Genomic DNA, 18,474 nt, shown 5'->3' with positions numbered 1-18,474 from the left:
ACTTCCGTCGAGGGGTCGGGATTCCCTATTTGGAGACCGACCTCTAGCCCGGGTACCCGCCTCCTAACCCAGACACACACACAAGTCTTAAGAGAGCAGTTTCTCTTTATTGTGGAACGGGACGAGGCGAGAGGGCCGGAGGGATAGGGAACGGCCAACCCCAACCTCCCTCCACAGAAGCCGGGCGCCAGAGATTGGAGAACAAGGGATTGAGTCTCTCGCCAAGAAAACCTAGTCCGCAGAGGGCACCAGAATGGGAGGCAGGGGGCTGTGACCTGGTGGGGAGAGTCTTTAAATAGAGGAGGGGGCTGGAGAGGGGGAGCGCGACCGTGCTCTAGCGCACCATGTATTCCTTGCGCTTATTGAGCCGAACTTGACAGAAAGAGAAGCCTCCGAGGAGGAGGTAAAGGCCCGCCGCGATGAAACAGTTGTAGCTGACTTGCTCGTAAAGGTTGTATATGTTCTGGGGGCCATTCCTAGGGGTGGGGATTAGGCAGAGAAATATCAGAAACATTAACAGCACACATTTACGGAACACTTACTATGTGCCCTGTACCGTTCTAAACGCTTTAACGTGTATTATCTTATTCAATCTTCATAACCCTTTGGGGGAGAGTTCTGTTATAGCATCCACTTTGCAGGGGTGGACGGAGGCACAGAGAAGTCCAGTAAAATTCTTAACAGCCACATCTAAAGCGGTGGTTTAGGATGGTCTCTGAGGTCTGACTCCCAAGACTGTTCCTGGGTGCTAGAGAGAGCACCCAGTTTCCCAGCCACCGCGGCCCAAGTGTCTCGCCTCCTGCGATTCTCCGCCCCCAATTCTGACCACATCCCCTGCCTCTCCACTTACTCAAAATCTTTCTCCGTGAAGGGGACGTCTTCAATTAACACAGCAGAATGGACATTGAAAAAGATTCCGAGCATTATCTGAAAAAAGAGAAAGGGTAGGTTGTTTTAACTCAGGCAACTGACCTGGTCGCTGCCTGAACTCCTCCCACTTCGAATGTTGCCACATCTGGGTCTGGGAATTACCAGAATGAGCTGGGATTAGGGATGGTTGTTCCCGGATCTGGAATCCGGTCACCTGGAATAGAGCTTGAATGGTGACACAGAGAAGACGTGGTTGGGGCAAGGGCAGGAATAGTGAACAACCCAGGAACCCTGGTTATCCTCCTCTCTGGAGGCGTCATTATCACGGGACAGGGCGAAGAGGGGGGTAGAGGGAATCGGCACTTCTCCATATTATTTCTCCCTTTAGTAGAGCGGGTAGAGTCCTGAGGAAATAAGGCCTACCTATCCATTTCGGGAACAAGCGGTCCCTCTCCCCACTGCCCTCTATTCAGCTCAAGGATCTCTCAAGAACCTAGATCTCCTTCCTCTTACCTTGAGGGTACACTCCAGATTTACCAGCCCCGGCTCCCATTCCAAGCTCCAGCTTCCCCTCTCCCCTCCAAATCCTCATTTCTCAATCCAGTTCTGTCTTATTCTCCAGAGGCTAATCAACCACCCCCCACCCCCCCAGCCTGTTTGCTGCTTTTCAAGGCCTGGAGTCTCCTAGCCTTCCAGCCCTCCGACATTGAGCCCCTCAGGCCCTCTCTCCGGTAGTCGCCCGGCAGTCCCCTCACCAACATGATCACTCCCCAGGCGCTGAGGACGATGCCGCAGGCGGCCAGCTTGGGCCCACAGCACAGAAGCGACGCCATGAAGAAAGGAGTTGGGAATCGCCTAGATATGGGCCAGATAGGATATCGGTGAGAGGAAGGCCCTAGGAGCTCGGAAAAGAGAGGGGGACTTGAGGGCTCGAGCTGCGGAGGACGTAGAGTACGGAGGGAGAACGAGGGGGCGTGGCCTCCGGCCTCAACCATCGGGCCGGGGGGGAGGCACCAGGCGGAGAACTCTGGAGCCTCCGGGTCCTCTCGGGACTTCCGAGGGGAAGGGCGGTGTTTCTCAAATTAGAGTCCATTATTGACCAATATGAATCAATAACTGGGGCGCGAGTTTTGTAGGAGCAAAGTCCTCCGGTTTCTTGGCTACCCCCTCTCTAGTTTGGAATGGGAGGAGCCAGGGTATCACGTGACCAAGTTTGTCAAGTCACGTGACGAGGAAGAATGGGTAGCCCCGTCTTGGAACAGCGTTTATCTCTGGCGGAGCTCCAGGTAAACTTGGCGATGGGCTGTCAGCAGCCGAGGATTATGTCATTTTGGTCTCAGATACCTTAGTCTTGAGTGGTGTTCTGCGCTGGGAAAATGGTAATTGAGATAGATTTACACCGAGAGAACGCCTCTGTCTCCTCTCTACTCATCCATACCGTTTGAAATAGACACTCTGACACGGTAAAAGGAGATGGCAACCCCTTCCCAAGCCCAGGCGTGCTGTCGTGGCTAGAACGCTTTAAAATTGCTGAGAGTTCTTGGCTTTGGAAATCCTTAAGTAACGTTTTGTTACCAAACATGGAATACTGAAGAGTTTTGGATACCAAATCCAGGAAAAATATGGGCGTTAGGAAAAGTCCAGGGGAAGCGGACTCAGTGAACAAACTGTTAAGGTGAGTGGCCCTGCCAAGTGTGCTGGAGAAGGCAATAAGTGCACAGAAATGTCAGTTTTCTTCCTTACTGTAAGCGAGAAAACGGAAAGTTTGAACATGATAGAGTCCAAGATTTTAAAGATATGAATAGATTATATACCTTCCAAAGAAAAATTTTGTATACCTCACTGGTGAAACGGAGAAGGCAATGGCACCCCACTCCAGTACTCTGGCCTGGAGAATCCCAGGGACGGAGGAGCCTGGAGGGCTGCAGTCCATGGGGTCGCTGAGTCAGACACGACTGAAGCGACTTAGCAGCAGCAGCACTGGTGAAAAACAGGTCTATAGACATTATTCAGGGAAATAGTGGTGTTTGAAGAACATAATTTTTCACTGAGTTTTTTGTACCTTTTCTAGTGAGGGCAGTGGTCATAGTATAATTGAGAGGGGTCATTTTGATCCCAAGACCCCAGAACCAGACAGACACTGCCAGTGGTTAGCATAACTTTGTGATATTTTCCCCTTTATTTTGTACATATTGTTCTTTAAAGGATCCTGAAAGAGAACTTGGAACTTGGGAAACACTTAGAGACCCCAGGGCACTGAAGCTCCTGAGGAAGTGACCTTCAGACTTGTATTTTGTGTCTCTTTTGTTTGAGACTGTCTGGAAGGACATCATTTTGGAGTGAAAGTTTTTCTTTTGCCTTAGAAGCACCATTCTCATGCAGGGACTTTGGGGTAGGTGTATGAATAGGAGAAACGGGTGGAGGGAAAGCTGCCAAGGTAGAGTCAGGAATTTTTAAGTTGGCCACCAAGCGTGAAGTCAAGCTTCTGGGAAAGGAGGATGAATTGAGGTTGTCGGTTTCTCCAAGAAATCTTCCCCGCCCTCCCTCCCTTACCATCCCCCCCACTCCCTAGCATTCTCTGGATGTTTCTCAGATAAGGTCAGTACCTCAGGCTGCTGCAGGGGCACCCTGGTGCAGGTACTGCCCCTGAGGGCGAAAATCCACAGGGTTTTGTTGTTGTGTTTTTTACATTTTAAAATGGTTGACTAAACTGAACAGAGAATATTCTGTGACACAAGAAGTTCATATTTCATTGTCCGTAAATAAAGTTTTATTGGAACATAGTCACATTGATTTACACGTTGCCTGTGGCTGCTTTTGTGCTACAACAGGAGAATTGAATAGCTGTGACAAGAGTCAGTGTGGCCTCCAAAACCTAACATATTATCAGACCCTTTCCTTAGGGGCTTCCCAGGTGGTGCAATGGTAAAGAATCCAACTGCCAGTGCGGGAGATGCAGGTTTGATCTCTGTATTGAGAAGATCCCCTGGAATAGGAAATGGTGACCCACTTCAGTATTCTTGCCTGGAGAATCCCATGGACAGAGGACCCTGGTGGGCTACAGTCCATGGGGGTCGCATAAGAGTTGGACATGACTGAGTGACTCAGCTTGCACGCCTGCAAAGGCCCTTGGGCTCATAGGATACAGATGTAGGTGGTTTAATTGGGAAAGGAAATAACCTCAGCAGCAGGATGAATTTGAGCATACTCTGGGAGATAGTGGAGGACAGAGGAGCCTGGTGTGCTACAGTCCAGGGGGTTGCAAAGTGTCAGGCGCGACTTAGCAAGTGAACAGCAACACAGAGTTGACTCATTGGAAAAGACTCTGATGCTGGGAGGGATTGGGGGCAGGAGAAGGGGACGACAGAGGATGAGATGGCTGGATGGCATCACCGACTCGATTGACGTGAGTCTGAGTGAACTCCGGGAGTTGGTGATGGACAGGGAGGCCTGGCGTGCCGCAGTTCATGGGGTTGCAGAGTCGGACACGACTGAGGGATTGAACTAAACTGAACTGAACTGAAACTCAAGATGGAATTGTCAGTCCCATAGCTGATCTGCAGTCTGCCCATGGGGGGCGCCCTAGAGCTCAAATAGTGACGCTGTTTTCTATGTGGCTGGGCTTTAGGTATTCATAGGGCAGGTCAAGTTGCTCATTGCGGGCTGTAATTTCCCTTTCCAAGTTTTCCAGATCTGTTTGGAATTGATTTAGTACAGACTTGGCCTTGGGGTCTGAGAAATACTTTTCTTTGTGATGCCCCAGAGGCACCTAAGAAAGAACAAAGGATCAGTCAGTTTTGAGTTCAAAGGCAGACACACCTAGAACCTTGCCCTACTCTGCTGTTCCCTTCCAACTGTCATTTCCATTTCCCCAGAGTCCTCTCTTACCATGTCTGGCTGGCGGCGACCCAGATGCCACGTGATGGCCATTTGAAGACAGGCTTGTCGGACATCAGGTAGTGAGCCCATCACGGTGGCCATTGTCACATCTTCCTTGGTGGTGGGTGGGGGCATCCGCATTGTGCATGGGGCATTAGGGACCCAGGCATACCAGTCCAGCTGGGGGAAGAAACTGCAACCCTAGGATCCTAGTACTTAGGGTTTGAACCGCCGTCTCTCCCATGGGCATCCCAAGTCCAAACACTTGCCTTCAGGGATCTGGGCTTTCAGCGCTCCATACCTGGCCCTGGTTGATGGCCCCATGCTGAGCAGTGCACGTGAAGACACACATGGTAAGGAAATGGCAGAGTTGATTCTGGGACTGGAAGGAGACAGGGAAACCTGGGCAGAAAAGGAACAGGATTTAGAGGCTACAGTCTGAGAGGAGAGAAATAAAGGCCGATGTCTTCAGATGTCTAGATTTTGGAATTGATGGATGTTTGTTTAGTTCATTTGTTCAAGTATATTTGCATCAGACGTGGGCTTCAACTCAGACTCAAGTAATACAGTTGGGTTACTTAACCTCTCTGAACCTCAATTTCTTGACCTGTAAAATGTGAGTGATACCTACTTTATAAATGAGTTAATCACCTGGTATGGAATAAGTCTTCCAATAAGCAATTATTGTTATTTTGGAAGGGTGGGGGGGGGTGCTGAAAAGGTTTGAGTGATCAGAAACCCTTTGCCTCAAAAAACAGTTGAGAATTTAGGGATGTTCCCTTCTGTTTTCAGACAGGGAATTGCAGGTATCTAATTTATAATATGAAAGATAAGCAAAGTTATAGATTTACAATGTCACAGGCAAGAGAGGCTTTCTGCAAAGATTATGCTCAAGCCACTCAATTTATGGTGGAGGTGGGGGCTCAGAGTCCCAGTAATCCTGCCAGTTAAGGTGAACAAATGTAACACTCCCTTTTTATAGATTAAAAAAAATCAAAGACAAAAGAGATTAAACTGCTTGTAGAAGAGCTTTCCTGGTGGCTCAGTGATAAAGAATCCACCTGCCGATGCAGATGTGGGTTCATGGGTTCAGTTCACTGGGTGGCGAAGATCCCGTGGTGAAGGAAATGTCAACCCACTCTGGTATCCTTGCCTGGGAAATCCTATGGACAGAGGAGCCTGGTGAGCTACAGACTGGGCCATCTCATAAGAGTTGGACACGACTGAGCAGCTAAACAAACAACAGGACTGTGGTAATTGGGAAAAGGCAGAGGCTGACCTTGAACTTGGGTTCCTAACTGCTAATCTCAGGTTTCTTTTTATTTTAGCACATTTTTTTCTAAAATGTCTGCTGAGAAAATGAGGCAAAAATGAGCTGTGAGAATTGAGGGAGAGTGGATGAAGAGAGAATGAGAAGCACTTATTGGAGGCTAAAGTTGACATGTGGATGTTTGTTTTCATTTTCCAAATGTAGATGCTGGTTGGGGAAAAGATGGCCAAGGAGAGGAGGAGGGGTCTCCCGGGAGCCTGCAGAGAAAGTTTGGTCCTGGAAGGGGGGTGGTGCAGCCACTGATGCTCCAGAGGGACGCTCCCTCTTGAGGGCGAGTGTCAGACTAGTGCTCACGGCACCCCCAGAGGCTGGCCATAGCGGCTCCCCAGTAAATATCTGTAGTTGCCTCACAGAGGCCGAGATGTCAGTGTGAAATGTGAGGTACAGGGACGGAAGGAAGATTTGGAGCAGGCCATGCTGGTCCATGTGTGTTAGAGGAGGAGGAAGCCAGGAAGAGCCAAGAAAGGCTGCTTCTTCCCCAGAGGGTAGAATGCCAGTAGGGGTGATAAAGGCAGTGACTTGATTGTGGGGGAGGCTGGATCGGCCAAAGCGACATGAGCCCCAAGGGGGCACTGACTTCAGGGTTGATACAAAGCCTGTAGAACATTGTGTTTACATCTAGAAATGACCTTGCACTGTGGTCATTGTGCAGTTGGCTTGGACTTTCTTTGTTTGTGCTGGACAGTGGGAGGCAGGAGAAGAGGGAAAACAGAAGGGGTCATCATGGACTTTGGTGGAAAACTCTTCCCATTTATATCCTCAGGAAGGTATAGACAGCCACGAGGAGAGAACGTGAACCCCAGCAGGGCTTGGGAAGATCCCCCACTGTTCCTGGGGGGTGCCATGCTGTGGCAGGTTAGGGGAGGGGGTGAAAGTGAAGGATGATGGCCAGGGTCTTTGAGGAGGCTGATCCATGGGCATTGGGAATTGTCCTGAGTCTTAGGAGGTAGAAATGGTATTAAGATGTTTGAAGTGTGGAGGGCAGAGGGTGTGATGAGCGGGCGGGGTACTGAACTCAGACTCTGCTCTGGGCAGAGTGTCTGAGGAGCTCCCATCTCTGGGAGGGATCTCACCTCGCTCCTGGGCCTGGCGCAGCCCCACCTCAGTGATCTCCCGACACCAGGCTTGCAGCTCAGGGTCCCCTTTTACAACGTCATCCCCGTGGTAGAAGAGGTGGACAATCCCCTCCACATACCTGCCCCGGGGAGAAGGGAGGTGAGCTCCTTAAGAGGAGAAGGCTCCGGCCTCTGACCTCTACACTTTTCCATGGTCTCTGGCCAGCTGACTGTTGCTGTGTCTGAGTATAGAGTCTTCTAGGCCTGCCTTTTGGGTCACTCCTAGCTGTTTCTACAAAATAGCCTAGAGAGGAAGGACACGTGGGTCCTTAGTTCTAGGCATTCCCAGACATTGTTGAAAGCCTTTCTTTCTAACAAAACCGCTGATTTGTCCAGGTCCCTCAGCCTTTGCATCCACAGCTTTCCCAATCTATGCTCTCTGTCCCCAGTCTGCTCCTCAGACCCCACCCATCACTCCTTCCTCATCTCTCCCCAGGATCCCTTCCTCTGCTTCTCCTGTCTGGACCTTCTTGTTTTCATATTCCTTCTGCCCCATGCTGACCTTGGGACCAGAGCCCCACTCGCCTTCTCCCCATCTCACCCCTCCACCGACTCCTTTCTTGGCTTCGCCCTCACCCACCGAGCAGTGATTTCCCAGAGCCGTAAAGCATCACAGGCGTAGAGAGCACCTGGGGTTCCCAGCAGGTGGCGATCAGCCAGATCGTCAAGAGGACAGAGGGAGCGGTAGGTCAGCTGAGCCAGGGCCCGGCGGAGCAAGTGCACATGGCCCCCTCCACCGGTGCTCACAGCCTGGGACAAGAGAGATGCAAGGCCTTGAGGAAGAAGCCAGTGCACAGTATATAAGGGGTTTTCAGATGTGGGGTTTTCACGTTTTAGAGACATGGATATAAAGGGCTCATAGGTTTAAGGGTCAGGACATTTATCCAGGTTGGTCTGGGATCTTCAAAGTGGCAAGAGATGGTAGAAAGTCAGGCAGTGATGCAGCCCCACTTACTTTATCAAATATGCCTCCATCTGAGATGAGCTGAGTCCGTGCCCTGGTGTTGATTTCCATCGTGTAGCGGATGTGTGGCATCAGGAGCTGGGATGGGGGAGAATAGAGGGGGTCGATTATGGGGGACATGCTCAGGTCCTTCCTTGTAGGCAGCATGATGGCCTTCTCTTCTCTTGGCGCTTTCCTCCCTTGACAGGCTGGTCTCTTCCTGTTTCTATGATCATGCCATCTCATGATCTTGTCACCTCTGTGAGTCATCATCCTCTCCAGCCACGCTGACCTGGCTTTCACTTCAGCAGTCATTTTATATTTGTCCAAGGTATAGGACCCTCTAAGTGTTGACCTTTCTCATCTCCTATCCTCATGTGATAACGGTGGCTAATTATAGGGTCTTTTGTTTTTTGTCTTAGGAGGCTACAGTGATGCTTACATGAGTGATGCCCTTGAGTAGCAGCTGTTATTTATCTTGATGATTTCCACCTGGAGTGTAGGTGGCCTTTGAGAATCAGCCCCTTTTGATTTGCTTTTACTTTTTTTCTTCCCCTCTTTGGCTGTGTGGCATGTGGGATCTTAGTTCCCTGACCAGGGATCAAACCTGCAGCCCCTGCATTGTAAGCAAGGGTTTACAATGCAGGAGTCTTAACCACTGGACCACCAGGGCCCCTAATTTGCTTTTTTAAAAATATTACACATTTATTAATAAGGTCAGAATTTAAAGAGACTAAACATATTGGCAAGGATATGGAAGCATTGGAAGTCCCAGACTCTTCTAGTAGGAATACAAAAGAAAACAACCATTTTAAATCATAGTATGTGCTGATGTGCTCAGTCACTTAGTCATGTCTAACTGTTTTCGACCCCATGGACCGTAGCCCACCTGGCTCCTCTGTCCATGGGATTTTCCAGGCAAGAATACTGGAGTGGGTTGCCATTTCCTACTCCACAGCTGATTTGCTTTTATACTCTGTCATCCTCACAGTTTAAATTAGTCTCTCTGCTCATTTCCAAAGTCACACCTCTATCCCCTGGTTGCTTCACTGTCAGGTTTTGAGGGGTAGAGTTGGGTACCTTCAGTGAGGAGGAGCCATACTTTGTCACCTGTGTAAGCAGCAGAGGTGAAGTGAAAGTCGCTCAGTCATGTCTGACTCTTTGCGACCTCACGGACTATACAGTCCATGAAATTCTCCAGGCCTGAATACTGGAGTGGGTCGCTGTTCCCTTCTCCACGGGATCTTCCCAACCCAGGGATCGAACCCAGGACTCCTGCATTGCAGGCAAATTCTTTCCCAGCTGAGCCACCAGGGCAGCAGAGAGGCTGTCATCAAATCTCCTCCCACCCCAAATTAGGCAGTTAGATTCCCTCTATTTTGCAAGCTTTTCAAGAAATAACTTTTCCTTAGCTATTAAAAAAGGCCACCTGATCTTCCATGCATTTCTTTTTATCTCAGACTATTTTGTTTTCATTTCCACCCAGTTTATGTACAGATTTCACAAAGGGTTGGTATTTATCTAAGTAGTTGTTGCTGGAGACAGAATGAGCCAGAGAGAACTATGGGGTCAGCAGGTCAAAGCAGCTTACATTGGGCTGAAACTTCAGAAAGTTCATGAAAGTTGCTGAGTGTCATAGAAAGCCCAACATCCACTTGAGAGGAGAAGCCCGAGGACAAACAATTCTTAATAATAATCGGGACCTCCTCTATGGTCCAGTGGTTAACAATCTGCCTGCCAATTCAGGGACACTGGTTTGATCCCTGGTCCAAGAACTAAGACCCTACATGTCAGGGGGACAGCTAAGCCGTCTACTGAGCCTGAGCTCTAGAGCCCACAAGCTGCAACTCCTGAAGCCCACTTGCCCTAGAGCCCGTTCTCCACAACAAGAGAAGCCACTGCAGTGAGAAGCCCACGCACCATAACTGGAAAGTGGCCCCCACTCACCAAAACTAGAGAAAACCTGTGCACAGCAATGAAGACCCAGCCCAGCTCCCCGCCCCCTAAAGGTAATAATAACAAAAATTGCAAGAACTAATTTTTTTCTAGCTTTTAGCCTGTGTCATGCTATTAGGTCATTTTATCCTTTAGCAGCCCCACGATGGTGTTCCTTTTGTCCCCTTTAAGACATGAGGACACTGAGCTCACACCTGTACAAAGGCCTTGGCAGTCTGAATCCAGAGCCTGCACAGATCACCACTGGGACATTGGCCGGCTTGGCTCTCCTGTGTGTGCTGATAACAGTGCAGCTCTTTGACATGATTTTGCTCTGGGAGTGGAGACAGGTGGGCACAGGGCTCAACTCGTAAAGGGGAGATATTTTCAGTGTGAAAAGAGGCTTAGCCTATCCAAGGTGAGCAGAAGATAGTGGTGCAGGAGCACCATGAGATGAGTAAAATCCAAGATTCTGCTCATCACACTGGACTCCATCTTGTCGGTGCCTCCCCAGCCTCCCAAGAGGCCACAGCTACTGCTGGCCAGGCTTTCAGGGACCTGGCGGGCCCCCGGCTGAAGTACAGTTCAGTCCTTCTCCCTGCCAGGTGCTCACCTGTGTGTCCTGCCAACACTTCCAATTCCATGAACCTCAAACTGAATCTCATCTTCACTTCCCAGCTGTCTTCTTTCCTGGCTTTCCTGTTTCTGACAATTGCTCTGGTTCATATGCTTGTTTCATATGCATATGTTCGTATGCAGGTTTGTCCCTTTTGCCTTGTTCCCTATATCTAAAATGTCATCAAGATTTTGAGGACATTTTAAAGCAAGCATGAGCCTTATGTTGCTGCTGTCAGCTGAGCAGTAGATGCTGAGCTCACTCTTTTATAAAATTACAGAATTTCTAGGTCAGTCTCCCACACCCACCCTTGGGCTCTTGAGTGTTGTAGAAGCATAGACCTCTGACTTTTCTGTCTCTGCTCTGATACCCAGGCTTGCTGCAGCTACTGTTCCTTCCCTTCCCCAAGTCTGATGATTAGAGCCATGTGGCATGTGGGATCTTAATTCCCAGACCAGGGATTGAACCTGTACCCCCTGCAGTGGAAGTGTGGTGTCTTAACCAGTGGACAGCCAGGAAAGTCCTTGATTTTTTTTTTTTTTTTAATTCTTGTCACCACCTTGCCAACACATGTCTTTCTCCATTTCTCTCTTGGGCTGGGATAAGCACCCTGTTGGGCCGCTCTCCTCGCCTATTGCTCTGTTCCTACTTAGCACTCTCAGTTGGGGTGGAACGTTCTCCATCAATATTCTAGTGTTTACCAGCTGTCTCGTGATTTCAAATTCTAGGTCCAGGTATTGTTCTCTGGGTAGTTCTTGTGGGCACCATGTGTCTTTCTGGCTAAATCATAAATCTACTAAGGCAGGAACAAGGCTTTTGTTTTACTGGCAATATTCTGGCTATACTCTCGGCCCATTGCTAGATTGTCAGATCTGAGAATTTCAGAGGGTTCCTTTGTAATATGTCCTGAAGAAATGTTAAGTGACTCAATTAAAACACAAGTCTCAAAATATTGATACAGTCTTTTTCCTTCTGTTCTCCCTTCTTTTACAAAGTGATAAAAATTTTTTCCTGCTATAATATCATATGATGGGGCTTCCCAGGTGGTGCTAGTGATAAAGAACCTGCCTGCCAGTGCAGGAGATGTAAAAGTCCTGGTTCAGGAAAGTCCCCCAGAGGAAGGCATGGCAACCCACTCCAGTATTCTTGCCTGGAGAATCCCATGGACAGAGGAGCGTGGTGGGCTATAGTCCGTAGGGCTGCAAAGAGTCAGAAATGACTGAAGCAACTTAGCATGCACACATGCAGTATCATATGATATTGGCCTGTTTCCTTTCTTTGGGGTCTGAATGAAGTAGGACGTGGAGGGTAGAGGTGGTACCTTGAAGACAGGGTGCAGCCCTGGGAGGCACCTCATGGTGGCCACGGCAATGACCTCAGCCAGCAGATGGGTGTTGAGCAAATGGTATTGGAGCTGATGCAGTTGGAAATCTGAATTTCGGACCCAGGTCTTTGCCAGGAGCCAGGCGAGTGGAGGATCCGAGGGCAGGAACAGTGGTGGGGTTGGGGAGATGGGGCTGGGAGGCTGGATCTGGGAAAAAGAAATTAAGCCTTCATTGAATTCCCACTTTCTGTGTGACCTTATGGTCAGCCATCTTGGGGAAACAGATGAGTAAGTACGATTTTTGCCACCCAGGAGGCTGTAATCTAGAGGATTAGGAGGAGGAAGAATGAGGCCCCTTCCACCCTGCCTCTTACTGCTGTGGCACCGTGCACCCATCATGGTCTTCAGGGTGAATGCAGGGGGTCTGAATGCAGGGAGTCCAGTGAGGAGGTCCTGATGGTGGTTTGGGAGAAACGTTATGGGGGTCTGAGTTATGGTGGGAGATGGAAGGGGAAGCTGGGTGTATGAGATAATTGACAGGGTTTGTTAAACTGACTATTGAGAACAGTGGGAGAAAAGAGAGTGGACTGAGGGATTAATTAGTGACTCTTAAAATGTGTTTCCAATCTTGAAGCATCCACGTCACTTTGGAACTTAGAAAAGCAAATTCTCAGTCCCCATCCCAGACAGACTGAATCAGAAAATCTCAGGCTGGGACCCAGCAAACTGTTTTAACAAGCCCTCTAGGTCATTCTGAGGCACACTGCAGTTCGAGAACCACTGGGTATAGGATGAGAACTCCAAAAGGCCATTATGACTCTTGAACAAGTCCTTCCAGTTGGGCAAGTCAGGAAAAACTGGGCTGTAAGCAGAGTGACATGAGGACAGGTCTCACTGTGTGAGGATGGAGCTTGGGAGCAAGGGGCTGGGTCCTCAGGTGCAGAGGTGGAGGTGAACAGCAGCAGAGTTGGGAGGGGGTGCCTGGGGCACCTCACCTGGATGGCCATGGGTAGCAGCTTTCCACTGGGGTCCATCTTGAGCATGACGAGGGGGGCAGCCAGGTACTGCTTCTCTCCTCGGATCACGTTGGCTGGAATTCCGTCCAGGAGGATGAAATCAGCCTCAAACAGGGAACCGTTCTGGGGAAAGGAGGAATGTATCCATCCTTTGAGTTTAAAGTCTAACCCGAGAGGGCAGGGGCAAAGGGGGAACACATTTCAAGATATTTATCTTGATTCTTGCCATCATCCTGTGTCAGTTACGGAGTCTTATTGGCAGAACCAGAGCATCTGGCCTGATTCCTCTCATTTTAAGTGACAAACAGCCTAGTGAAGGTAGACGTCTTGTGCACATCCGATTTCAAAATGGGCCTGCCTAGTCCAGTGTGCACGCTGGCCCCTTGTCCAGATGGCCAGGCCCTTACCCCACCATCCTGCAGTGACCTGCTCCCTATGTTCAGCTGTTACCAGCTCAGCAGACGCTCTTTCACTCCCTCTCCAAAACTCACCTCCTGTGTCAAGGAATCCGCTGCCAGCACTGCTGCCCAGTCCAGTGCACACATGCCCATGACACGCTCACATCTGGCCTCGCTCATCATCCTCATATGCAGCTCACCTCCTCCAAACCCAGGTAACCTCCACAGTTCTCCCCTGCTGATGGCACATTTTCCATCTTTCTTCCTCCCTTTGGACACTGGTGTCCAGGGCACTGACATCAACCAGGAGACGACACTGTCCCTGGTAACACCACTGAGCCTGTCTGTACCCTGGGGATCCATCCTGCTTCTCCTCCATGCTAGGAGCTCCTCAGAGTTTTCCCCACATACTGTATCACCTCTAGTTTTTTCCAGCACTGGAGTCTGGACCAAGGGTTACCACAGCCTCCCTTCCTCAACTCATCTTTGGTCCCTCCCCTTCATCACTTCTGGCTGCACTGCCAAGGTGAGAACAGTGCAGGGTGGGAGGGATACCTGGAGTTCTCTCTCCAGCTGGGCCCGTAGCTCCTCCATCCCCGAGGGCAGCACCAGCCGGGAAGGCAGAGAGGTGCAGCGTCTCAACAGCATGGGGTTGGCGCCATTGAGAAACTGGTAGCCAAACAACTCATCGTCCTGCCAGCGCTGGTGAACCTTCTCTGTGGGGTCGGGGTGGAGTGGAGTGGAGGAGGAGGTTTACACACTCGGGATGTCCCTCTTCCAGGCCCTACCCCAGCAATATAGGCATGTGACCACCCCATATCCAGTCCCTATCTTTTCATCTTGAGGCCTCTGAGAAATGACCCAGCACAATATAGTCTCATCTATGAAACACTTATGAGGGACTGTGGAGTGTGAAGGTCGGGACATCAGGAGAGGCCATCAACAGGTTATAGAGACCTGGGGAACCACTGACCAGCCAGGGGGCTCTTCTGGCCCCAGAAGATGAGATCAAAATCCTCCAGACTGGTCCAGGAGCTCAGGAGGGTGTAAACACGTTTGAGGACCATCTCCAGAGCCCTAGGACAGGAATCAAGGTGTGAACCCACTCGCCCATCCCTCAGCCCCTCACCATCTACCACCATTTTTTAGATCTCCCGGCCCTTTCACCACTCTGAACTCCAGGCCTGTTCTCACCCTGCCTTCAGTGTCCACTCAAAGTCCAGCCTCTTCTCCTCATGGAATCTCATATTTGCAGGTAGATCGTCCTCACAGCCTGCAGCTATTGTCAGGGGTAACCCTTCCTTCCAGGTGGCCCACCTAGGAAATGGGGACAAGGCTTCAGGAAGGGTGCCCAGGTCAGTAGTGGGGGTGGGGTCAGGGAAGGGGGTACCACTGAGAGGCCCTGTGGGTGGGTGGTCACCGGTATATCTTATGTCTTTCTTTCAGCTCCTTCTCTCGATGTCTCTGGAACACATCCAATGCATTGTTTCCTGCCAGGCGGGCTGTGGAGATGTTAAGACAGTTGGCCACAGTCTGTGTGGTCCTGGGCTCTCCCCCGCTTGTCTTCATCTTCCTTTCAGCAGTCATGGGCCCTGTGTTCAGTTCTGCTCTGTTGCTTTTATCTCTGGCCTTGCATCACTCCATTGATTTCTGAGACACATTTACCTTGTCATTGCCAACTGTGTACTCTGGGTTTTGTTAATCTCAACCCTCATTTCTTGCCTTGAGACAATCTCATGTTTGACATCTTTTCTTGTCCGTTAACTCGCCTTTCCCCGCTTGATCCTATTTCATCAGTATCTATTGTTGGAAAAATCACTGTAATTAAGGTGATAAAATCTTGTGAATCCCTTGCAGTCCAGTGGTTAAGACTCTGCAAGTCCATTGCGGGGGGCACGGGTTCAATCCCTGGCTGGGGAACTAAAATCCCACATGCTGAGCAGTGCAGCCAAAAAAAAAAAAAAAAAGGGTGGGGGGGGTAAAGTCTTAGTCACCCATATGTCCTTACCTGTTTTCTTCTATATATTGCCTTGGTTAATTTCATATGTGCTGAACCTCACCTGCCACACCTCAGCCGTCTGGAAAGCTATGAGGAACAGCTCTTTGCTTTCTTTCTCTGACTTCACTCTGCTGAGACCCTCAGAGTCTATTATCACCTTGTTCCTGCTCTTAGCTGCATGTTTATTCACCAGTGTCAAAGTGATGTCTTTCTATCCTTACTTGCCCTGGCCTGCATTTTCCTCCGTGATCATCTCTCTTACTATTTCCCATGATAACAGATTCTGTATTGGTTGTCCTCATTCACCCCTGCCCGCTGTCAGTGTGCACCCTGTCCCTCATGGTTTGCTTCCGTGTTTTTCCAACCAAACCAGCTCTCCCAGTCACATTGTTTATTATTTCCCACACTGTCTCCTCTCAGGGTCGCCTCCATCCGCTATCCCACATGCTACCTGTACCTGCCCTGCCCCAACTTGTTCCTCATCCCATACAGATCTCCTGTCTGCTTTTACTTCGGCACTTTCGGTGCTTCTGTTTCCCATCATCGCTGCGACTCCCATCCCCTGCCCTCATCTTCTTGGAGGGTGGGATTTACACGTGAACTTATGTCCCTGTCCAGCTCCACTTGCAGCTTTTTTTTTTCCTGTGTATAAATTTGGTATTTTATAACTTTCCAGTGTCCTGCCTTCCCCACATTTAACTTGCTGAACGCTCACTTTCCTCAAGGCCCTCTGACCTTTCTCAGCTCCAACCCCCCTCCTTTCCCATCTGTTCTCCAGGACCTACACCCCTCCTCTCGACACTGCCCCTCACCGGTGGCCTCTGGCAGGCACAGCACGCCGTCACCCTGCACCCAGCGATAGCACGGGAACGCGGCCTCCTCGCAGGCTCCAGGGCCCTGCACCGTGATGCGGTCGCAGAACCACGCGTCGTCCACCAGGGAGTGGTGTTTGCGCAACTTCACGAACTGCAAAGGCCCCAGGTCCCCCGGAACTTCGTGCTCAAACTCCTCCTTCTGTGGGACCAAAACCCAGAGACAGTAGCAGGGTTCCAGGAAAGGCCATTTTGCCGGGGTGGGTGGGGGGTAAGTAATGCGGTGGGGGGGGGGGGGGGTGGACAAGAGAGGAGGGGACCTTTGTGGAGCCTCGGTTGGCAAGGCCTCCAAATACAGCATTCCTCGTTCTGCCTCCGAACGCTTGCGCGGTGGGTCTCACCCCTATCGCACCGGCAGAATGAGGGAGCCCGGCGTGTGGCTCGCAGTGTCTTGAATTGATGTCTGAGCATCAGCACCTCAATCGGTCCTTTAATTGAGCTCCCCCCGCGCCCTCCTTACTAGGAGCATCCTGCTTGACTTCAGATCCTATTACTGACACTGGCACGGGTCACTTGAAGAAGGAGTTGGAGGCTGTGAGGACCAGGGCCGTCGGGGAGCGAGAAGGGTATGCGCCCTGCCTGGACCCTGGCTCCCGATCCCCTCCGCCCAGGCACCGGCGGCCCAACACCTGAAAGCCCCAGCGGACACGGTCCTGCCGTCGTTTCGCCCCCTATCCCGCCCCCTCGCCGGCCTCCCGCGTCCCGGCTCGCCCGCTGACCTGGCCCCGCACCGGCCGCAGCTGCAGCTCCAGCTCCGTTTCCCCGCGCGCCCCGACCAGCCACAGCTGCACGCGGTTGTGCGAGCCGGCGAAGAGCGAGGCCCCGGTGGCCACGAGGATGCGGTAGCGGCCCATGGCCGCCCCGGCGGCTGAAGCGAGGGAAGCCGGGTTCGTGCGCGCTTCTCGAGGCCGCCCGGGGCCGCCGGCAGGTGTCCAGGCGCCTCAGGGCCGGTCCCGGGCCTTTAAAGATGGGCTCGCGTCCCCGCCCTCCTCACCACATTCTGGCGTTCCCAGTCTCCGCCCCAGACTAGCCCGAACCTGCGAGCCGCCGCAGAGCCGGCTGTGGGGAAGAGCCGCGCCTCCCGGCCCGAGCGCAGCTGCGAGGGAGATAAAGGGACCGCGGCCCGGGGGAAGCCGAGAGGACGGATGTGCCCGGGTTTCTCCTCCTCCCGAGGAGGTCAGGGGCCTCGGCGTTGAAGGGAGCAGGACGAGGACACTCCCCGAGGTCGGCGGGACTTTTGGGGAGCTCGAAGGAAGACGGAGTGTGTCGGTCTTCCAAACGGAGGAGAAAGTCCCTGCTTTTGTGGGCTGGGACCTGGGGAAGACCGTGGGCCGAGCCCTGGAAGGTCGACCTGGGTGGCTGCGCTGGGGCATTCCTGGAGAGTGGGCTTCTCCGGACCCAGTGCAGCCCAGTCAGTCTTCAGTTTCTGATTGCTACCTGATTTGGGCGCAGTCCTTCAATAAATGACCAGAGTTTCCCCAGGTTGCCTAAAACTTGGAAAAGTAACGGCTGAGAGACTTGCCCCTCACCCCACCCCCAACCTCGTCAAACATGGCTGGGTTAGGACACCCCCCCCCCCCCCCCCACACACACACATACACGTCAGATATTGCATGCTATGCATGTTAAGTCGCTTCAGTCGTGTCTGACTCTTTGGGACCCTAGGGACTATAGCCCACCAGGCTCCTCTGTCCCAGGGATTCTCCAGGCAAGAATACTGAAGCGGGTTGCCATTTTCTTCTCCAGGGGGTCTTCCGGACCCAGGGATCCAACCCGCATCACTTTATGTTTCCTGCATTAGCAGATGAGTTCTTTACCGCTAGCGCCACCTGCCAACCCCTTCAGATACTGAGGGAGGCCTAACTGAGGCAGGGCAGTGAGTGCTTCCTTTTCTCCTGTCTTCACAGTGGGTGCAGAGAATGTTAGGGACCCAGGTGTGAGGGTGCAATGTGGAGCCACTTAGGGACCCAGCATCCTTGGGCGATTCCCATGGACTTTGTCCCTCCAGAATGAATGCAGCCTCTTTCTCTTCTATATGTTCCAGGTACATTTTTATTCTGGCCTCACTGACCCTGGTGCTTGCTTGCCCCACAAGAATCCAATTTTCTGCTAAAAGACTCAGGTGTAAAGTTCTTATTAGTCATGAAGTTCTACTTTCATCTTCCCCCTTGTCTTTA

General features: G+C 51.3%; 2 protein-coding genes and 1 long non-coding RNA gene across 4 annotated transcripts in view; 1 reads left to right on the top strand and 2 right to left on the bottom strand.

Annotated features, from left to right (window-relative positions):
• Positions 1-87: 87 nt before the first annotated feature.
• RNASEK (ribonuclease K) lies at positions 88-1,819 on the bottom strand. Its single transcript, XM_052658195.1, has 3 exons — positions 1,626-1,819; positions 851-927; positions 88-476 (listed from the first exon to the last, which is right to left on the bottom strand). The coding sequence occupies exons 1-3, from the start codon at positions 1,701-1,703 to the stop codon at positions 335-337; spliced, it is 297 nt and encodes a 98-aa protein (XP_052514155.1). The 5' UTR covers positions 1,704-1,819; the 3' UTR covers positions 88-334.
• Positions 1,820-2,106: 287 nt separating this feature from the next.
• Positions 2,107-18,474, top strand: part of LOC128064758 (uncharacterized) — a 60,933-nt gene continuing 44,565 nt past the window's right edge. Inside the window, exons 1-3 of one of the 2 annotated variants that reach the window (XR_008201017.1) lie at positions 2,121-2,156; positions 4,746-4,826; positions 16,204-16,473. This is a non-coding gene — a long non-coding RNA (uncharacterized LOC128064758). Of the gene's footprint in view, positions 2,157-4,745; positions 4,827-16,203; positions 16,474-18,474 lie in introns of those variants that run through there. The other variant, XR_008201016.1, reaches the window with a different exon arrangement.
• On the bottom strand, positions 4,460-17,151 carry LOC128064757 (polyunsaturated fatty acid lipoxygenase ALOX12). The gene is made up of 14 exons (XM_052657690.1): positions 17,017-17,151; positions 16,238-16,439; positions 14,847-14,928; positions 14,621-14,743; positions 14,400-14,503; positions 13,982-14,142; positions 13,008-13,151; positions 12,010-12,219; positions 8,150-8,236; positions 7,775-7,944; positions 7,153-7,274; positions 5,051-5,151; positions 4,759-4,929; positions 4,460-4,639 (listed from the first exon to the last, which is right to left on the bottom strand). Exons 1-14 carry the CDS (start codon positions 17,149-17,151, stop codon positions 4,460-4,462), a joined length of 1,992 nt encoding a protein of 663 aa, XP_052513650.1.

This window comes from Budorcas taxicolor, chromosome 19, assembly GCF_023091745.1.
Source record: "Budorcas taxicolor isolate Tak-1 chromosome 19, Takin1.1, whole genome shotgun sequence".
In the NCBI taxonomy this organism is placed as follows: Eukaryota; Metazoa; Chordata; class Mammalia; order Artiodactyla; family Bovidae; genus Budorcas; species Budorcas taxicolor.
This window is presented reverse-complemented; position numbering and strand designations above follow the sequence as displayed.

Excerpts from the sequence above, each read along its gene's own strand:
- LOC128064757 (XM_052657690.1), bottom strand. The coding sequence starts at position 17,151 with ATGGGCCGCTACCGCATCCTCGTGGCCACCGGGGCCTCGCTCTTCGCC. Across the intron at positions 13,152-13,981 it reads AGCTGGAGAGAGAACTCCAG|AACGGTTCCCTGTTTGAGGC; the intron begins GTATCCCTCCCA and ends TCCTTTCCCCAG. Across the intron at positions 5,152-7,152 it reads GCGCCAGGCCCAGGAGCGAG|GTTTCCCTGTCTCCTTCCAG; the intron begins GTGAGATCCCTC and ends TTTTCTGCCCAG.
- RNASEK (XM_052658195.1), bottom strand. The coding sequence starts at position 1,703 with ATGGCGTCGCTTCTGTGCTGTGGGCCCAAGCTGGCCGCCTGCGGCATC. Across the intron at positions 928-1,625 it reads CCTGGGGAGTGATCATGTTG|ATAATGCTCGGAATCTTTTT; the intron begins GTGAGGGGACTG and ends CTCTTTTTTCAG. Across the intron at positions 477-850 it reads TTCACGGAGAAAGATTTTGA|GAATGGCCCCCAGAACATAT; the intron begins GTAAGTGGAGAG and ends CCCCACCCCTAG.